Here is a 6,796-nt window from a genome sequence, read left to right on the forward strand (position 1 = left end):
GGTTTAAGGTGATTGGCAAATGATAGCATGTAAGAAAAAAAATATTTTAAGTTGTGAGTGCTCAGCCTCTGAAAGACGCTGGCCAGAGTCCTACAGAGCACAATTCAATGACAGCTTTAAAAGGGAGTTTGGATAGTTGTTGAAGAAAAACAATTATGTGGCTGGGACTTACTGTTGCTGGTGCAGACATGCTGTGCCAAATGGCCTCTTGTGAGCTAACCATTCTGTTAATTCTTTGCCACCTTAATGTGTTCTCTGCTTTATAAAACACTGGACCTAGTTGTTGGGAGGCTCAGATTTAGGGCTTAGATCAAGATGTGTTTCTTCATACATACTGGTTAGAACAAATCGCCAGAAGGCTTTGCCTGTCCCAACACTGAATTTATTGAAAAAATAATATGAAGGATGACTATTCTGGAAGGATGTGATTGACATGCACATGAATTTTGATGTTTAAATTTTGGGTGCATGTACATCCCTCAGATTTGTATGACAATCTCAAACCTCACTTCACATTCTCCATCCTAAAATTTGCTCCAATCAAAAAAAGTTTGATATTCAAAACAGAACAAACCTGTTAATAATAGCATTCGTAGAATTATTCAGCACGGGAGGCCATTCATCCCACTGTAAGAGTTCTCCAATTAGTCCCTGCAGGTACTAACCCTGACCCCCAGCTGTCCTTTCCTAAAACCTTTGCGCTATCAAGTGTATGTGCATTTGGCCCATATCCTTCTGAACCCTTTCTATTTCTATTCATATACCCATTCTAAATCGTTCTTATTCGTATACCCATCCAGATGTCTTTTAAGTGCTGTAATTGTACCAGCCTCCACCACTTCCTCTGCCAGCTCATTCCATCCATGCATTACCCTCTGTGTGAAAAAGTTGCCCCCAAGGATTCTTTTAAATATTTCTCCTCTCACCTTAAACCTATGCCCTCTAGTTTGGACTCCCCTACCCTGGGAAAGATCTTGGCTATTCACCAAATCCATGCCTCTCATGATTTAAGAAACGTCTATAATGTCACCCCTCAGCCTCTGACGTTACACGGAAAATAGCCCCAGCCTATTCAGGGTCTCCCCATAGCTCAAGCCCTGCAATCTTGGCTACGTTCTTGTAAATCTTTTCTAAACCTTTCCAAGTTTCACAACATCTGTCTTGTTGCAGGGAGACCAGAATTGAATGTAGTTTTCTGTCAGTGGCCACACCAATGTCCTATACAGCTGCACCCTGACCTCCAAATACCTATCTCTGGATCAGTGGTGCTGGAAGAGCACAGCAATTCAGGCAGCATCCAACGAGCAGCGAAATCGACGTTTCGGGCAAAAGCCCTTCATCAGAAATAAAGGCAGAGAGCTTGAAACGTGGAGAGATAAGCTAGGGGAGGGTGGGGGTGGGGAGAGAGTAGCATAGAGTACAATGGGTGAGTGGGGGAGTAGATGAAGGTGATAGGTCAGGGAGGAAAGGGTGGAGTGGATAGGTGGAAAAGGAGCTGGGCAGGTCGGACAAGTCCGGACAAGTCAGGGGATCGTGTTGCTGGAGGTTAGAAACTAGGATGATGTGGGGGAAGGGGAAATGAGGAAACTGTTGAAATCCACATTGATGCCCTGGGGTTGAAGTGTTCCGAGGCGGAATATGAGGCGTTCTTCCTCCAGGCGTCTGGTGGTGAGAGAGCGGCGGTGAAGGAGGCCCAGGACCTCCATGTCCTCGGCAGAGTGGGAGGGGCCACGGGGCGGTTTGGTTGATTGGTGTGGGTGTCTCGGAGATGTTCCCTAAAGCGCTCTGCTAGGAGGCGCCCCGTCTCCTCTTTTACCTCCAAATACCTATACACATTGCACTGACCAGTAAGGCATACGTACCAAACACCTTCTTCACTAATAATAAAAACTGATTAGAACTGCAGATAGAAAAATACAGCACAAAACAGGCCCTTTGGCCTACGATGTTGTGCTGAGGATTATTCCTAATCTAAAATAAAATTACCTAACCCACGCACCCTTCAATTCACTGCTGTCCACGTGCATGTCCAGCAGTCACTTAAATGCCCCTAATGATTCTGCTTCCACTACCACTGATGGCAACGCATTCCATGCATTCACAACTCTCTGTGTAAAGAATCTATTTCTGATGTCTCTATATCTTCCTCCTAACACCTTAAAACAATGACACCTCGTCCCCGTCAATCCTGTCCTGGAGAAAAGTCTCTATCGACTCTCATTACCTTGTACACCTCGATCAGGGTTTCTGCTCTTCCTCCTTCTCTCCAGAGAGAAAAATCTGAGCTTAGTCAATCTCTCTTCATAAGACAAGCCTTCCAGTCCAGACAGCATCCTGGTAAACCTTCTTTGCAACCTCTCCAAAGCCTCTGTGTCTTTCCTGTAATAGGGCGACCAGAACTGGACACAATATTCCAAGTGTAGTCTCACCAGGGTTTTGTAGAGCTGCAGCAAAACCTCATGGCTCTTAAACTTGATACCCTGTTAATGAAAGCCAAAAAACACCATATGCTTTCCTTACAACCCTATCCACTTGGGTGGCAACTTTGAGGGATCTATGCACTTGAACACCAAGATCCCTCTGTTCCTCCACACTGCCAAGAATCCTGTCTTTAATCCTATATTCAGCATTCACGTTCGACCTTCCAAAATGCATCACTTCACATTTATCCAGGTTGAACTCCATCTGCCATTTCTCAGCCCAGCTTTGTATCCTGTCTATGTCACGCTGCAGCCTGCAGTAGCCCTTGATACTATCAATGGCATCTCTAACCTTTGTGTCATCTGCAAATTTATGAACGCACCCCTAAATCTCCTCATCCACGTCATTTATAAAAACAACAAAGATCAGAGGCCCAACAACAGAGCCCTGTGGGACACCACTCAACACTAACCTCCAGGCAGAATACTTTCCATCTACAACCACTCTCTGCCTTCTGTCAGCCAACCAATTCTGAATCTAGATAGCCAAATCTCCCTGTATCCCAAACTGCCTGACTTTATGAATGAGCCTACCATGGGGAATCTTATCAAATGCCTTGCTGAAGTCCATATACACCACATTCACTGCTCAACTTTTGTCAACCTGTCTCATCACCTCCTCAAAGAACTCAATAAGATTTGTGAGGCATGACCTGCCCCACACAAAGCCATGCTGACTGCCTTTAATCATGTTATGCTTTCCAAATAGTCATAAGTCCTATCCCTCAGAAATCTTTCCAAAACCTTGCTGACCACAGACGTAAGACTGACTGGTCTATATTGCCAGGCATTTCCCTATTACCTTTATTGAAAGCAGGAACAACATTTGCCTCCCTCTAATCCTCCGGTACGTCTCCCATGGAGAGTGAGGCAGTAAAGATCTTCGCCAGTGGCTTAGCAACCTCCTTTCTCGCTTCCTGGAAGAGCCTGGGATAAATCTGGTCTGGGCCTGGGGACTTATCAATCTTAATGTTTGCCAACGTCTCCAGCACATCAATTTCATCAATCTTGATCTGTTCAAGCCTGTTTCCCAGCTCCTCAAAGTTCTCATTCACAACAAGGTCCCTTTCCTTAGTGAAAGCCAAAGCAAAAAACTCATTTACATATCTACTCAGATTCCACGCACAAGTTCCCTACGCTATCCCTGATCAGCCCTACCTTCTCCCTGATCATTCTCTTATTCCTCATGTTTGAGTAAAACGCCTTTGAGTTCTCCCTAATCTTTCCCGCCAAGCCTTTTTTATGCACCCTCCTGGTTCTCCTCAGTCCTCAGAGCTCCTTTCTAGCAAGCCTGTAATCCTCTAAAGCTGTGTTAGACCCTTGCTTCCTCCACTTACATAAGCTGCCTTCTTCCTTTTGACGAGAAGCTCCTCTGTTCTCGTCATCCAAGGTTCCTTAATCTTACCCCTTCTTGCCTGTTTTAGAGGAACAAATTTGTGCATCACTCGCAACAAATGCTCCTTAAACAGTCTCCACATGTCTGTTGTGCCCTATCTGTAGAACAATTGCTCCCAATCTGTACATCCAAGGTGGGCAGCACGGTGGCACAGTGGTTAGCACTGCTGCCTCACAGTGCCTGAGACCCGGGTTCAATTCCCGCCTCAGGCGACTGACTGTGTGGAGTTTGCACATTCTCCCTGTGTCTGCGTGGGTTTCCTCCGGGTGCTCCGGTTTCCTCCCACAGTCCAAAGATGTGCAGGTCAGGTGAATTGGCCATGCTAAATTGCCTGTAGTGTTAGATAAGGGGTAAATGTAGGGGTATGGGTGGGTTGCGCTTCGGCGGGTCGGTGTGGACATGTTTGGCCGAAGGGCCTGTTTCCACACTGTAATCTAATCTAATCCTGTCTTATAGCATCATAATTTTCTTTTCCTCAATTAAATATCTTCCAATGGTAACTGTTTTTTTCCCTCTCCATGGCTATGGTAAATGTGAGGCAGTTATATTCACTGTCACCAAAGTGTTCTCCACTGCGAGATCTGACACCTGTCCTGGCTCACTGTCGAGCACCAAATCCAAAATGGCCTCTCCCTTTGTCAGCCTGTCTACATATTGAGTAAGGAAACCCTCCTGAACACACCTGACAAACAGGTCCATCCAAACCATCTGCACTAAGGAGCTTCCAGTCAGTATTGGGAAAGTTGAAGTCACACATAACAACAACCCTGCTACATCTGCATTTTTCCGAAATCTGCCAGCCTATGAGTTCTTCGGTCTCCCTACTGATATTAGGGGGTCTGTTAAAAAAAAAACCCATTGAAGTGGCTGCTCCCTAGCTGTTCCTAACTTCCACCCATACTGACTCAGTAGACAAACCTTCCTCGACAACCTATGTTTCTGTAGCTGTGATGCACACTCGGATTAGTAATGCTACACCCCCTCCTCTTTTCCACCCTCCCTGTTCTTTTTAAACATTCTAAACCCTGGAACATCTAGCAACCATTCCTGCCCCTATGAAACCCACGTCTCTATTATGGTCACAACATCATAGTCCCTCTCCATTATGGCCACAACACCATAGTCCTACCGAGCTTTTCCAGCAATTTCTGTTTTTGTTACCTTCTAAACTGCCCTGTCTACCTGTGTCTCCACTTCCAAGGAACTATGCACCTGGACTCCAAGGTCCCTTTGTTTGGCAACAAAGCCCCAGGGCTTTACCATTAAGTGTATAGGTCCTGTCCTGATTTGCCTTTCCATAATACAGCACCCCATATTTATCTAAATTAAACTCCATCTGCCACTCAGCCATTTGGCAAACTGATCAAGATCCCGTTGTACTCTGAGGTAACATTCTTCGCTGTCCACTACAACATTAATTTTTGTGTTATCTGCAAACTTACTACCTCCTATATTCACATCCAAATTATTTATATAAACGACCAAAAACAGTGGATCCAGTGCCAGTCCTTGTGGCACACCACTGGTCATAGGTCTCTAGTCCGGAAATGAACCCTCCACCGCCATACTCTGCCAATTTTGAGCTGATTTTTTTTATCCAAATGGCTAGCTCACACTGTATTCTACATGATCTAACCTTGCTAACCATGCAAAACCTTGTCAAATGCCTTGCTGAACTCCATATAGACAATGTTCACAGCTCTGCCTTCGTCACTTCTTCCAAAAACTTAATCAAGTTAGTGAGATGTGATTTCCCACACACAAAGCCACATTGACTATCCCTAATTGGTCCTTGCCTTTCCAAATGTATGTAAACCTTATCCCTCTGAATCTCCTCCAAAAACTTACCCAACACTGAGGTCAGGCTCGCCAGTCTAGAGTTCCCTGGTTTTTCTTGCCACCTTTCTTAAATAATGGCACTATGTCAACCAACCTCCAGTCTTCCAGCATCTCACCTGTGGCTATCTATGATACAAATATCTCAGCAAGGGGTCCAGCAATCACTTCCCTAACTTCCCATAAAGTTCTGGTGTACATTTGATCAGGTCCCACCTTTGTTGATATTGGACTCAAAATGTTAACCCTGCTTTCTCTGCAAAGATTCTACCAGACCTGGTGAGTTTCTGCAGCAACTTCTGTTTTGTGTGTCATAACATCCCTGAAGAAATTGTTTGAAATATCTCAATCAAGCATGAATTGCCGATATGGTAAAACTTCCGCCTGCTTATGAAAACTTTTGCTGATGATGAAAACTTTTGTATGGAAATAATCCAAGGATGGGTCTTAAAGATTTCAAGTGTTGGGGACATGGCTATTTATTTGGCAGTTTATCCTATGATAATACTCTCCGTGCTCTGAAAACTTTCCACTCACCTCGGTTTCTACACGTACATACTCCGAAACGAGATAGAAAGTTCAGAGCAGACGGTACACACTAGTTCAGCCGCTGGCTGCAGTGTAATCCTCCCTCCACTGGTTGCGCTGCTGCTCGCTACTCCCTGCAGTACGGAGGCAGCGCGAGTGCCGGCGGGCGGCGCTGTCGCGGGAGGGTATTTGGAAGGTCGGTGCCGGGGCTCGAGCCGCGGCCGTTGGAGTGTGAGGGTACCGGTGGTCGGTGGAGGCGGCCCGGAGAGCAGGCGGCATGGGGAAGGAACAGTTCAGGGAGACGGATGTGGCGAAGAAAATGTGAGTTGGGACGGCTGGAGCTTCAATGGAGAGCAGGGACTGTTCGTGGGCGACGGGTGGGAGACATAAGGGAAATGGGAGACATGGGGGAGGGGAAATGTGGGGATATGGATGGGGGAGGGGAGATGTGGGGATGGAGATGTTGGGAGGGGATGGGAGACATGAGGGAAATGGGAGACATGGGGGAGGGGAAATGTGGGGAGATTGGGGGAGGGGAGATGTGGGGATGGAGATG

At 46.1% G+C, this 6,796-nt stretch overlaps 1 protein-coding gene across 3 annotated transcripts in view; it reads left to right on the forward strand.

Moving 5' to 3' along the window:
- Positions 1-6,345: 6,345 nt before the first annotated feature.
- polr3a (polymerase (RNA) III (DNA directed) polypeptide A) overlaps positions 6,346-6,796 on the forward strand; it is a 53,984-nt gene continuing 53,533 nt past the window's right edge. The window contains exon 1 of one of the 3 annotated variants that reach the window (XM_043679058.1): positions 6,346-6,561. In XM_043679058.1, the coding sequence (XP_043534993.1) occupies positions 6,518-6,561 (44 nt within the window). In that variant the 5' untranslated portion in view covers positions 6,346-6,517. The remainder of the gene's footprint in view (positions 6,562-6,796) is intronic. The other 2 variants (XM_043679056.1, XM_043679057.1) reach the window with 2 other exon arrangements.

The sequence above is a fragment of the Chiloscyllium plagiosum genome, chromosome 38 (assembly GCF_004010195.1).
Source record: "Chiloscyllium plagiosum isolate BGI_BamShark_2017 chromosome 38, ASM401019v2, whole genome shotgun sequence".
Classification (NCBI taxonomy): domain Eukaryota; kingdom Metazoa; phylum Chordata; class Chondrichthyes; order Orectolobiformes; family Hemiscylliidae; genus Chiloscyllium; species Chiloscyllium plagiosum.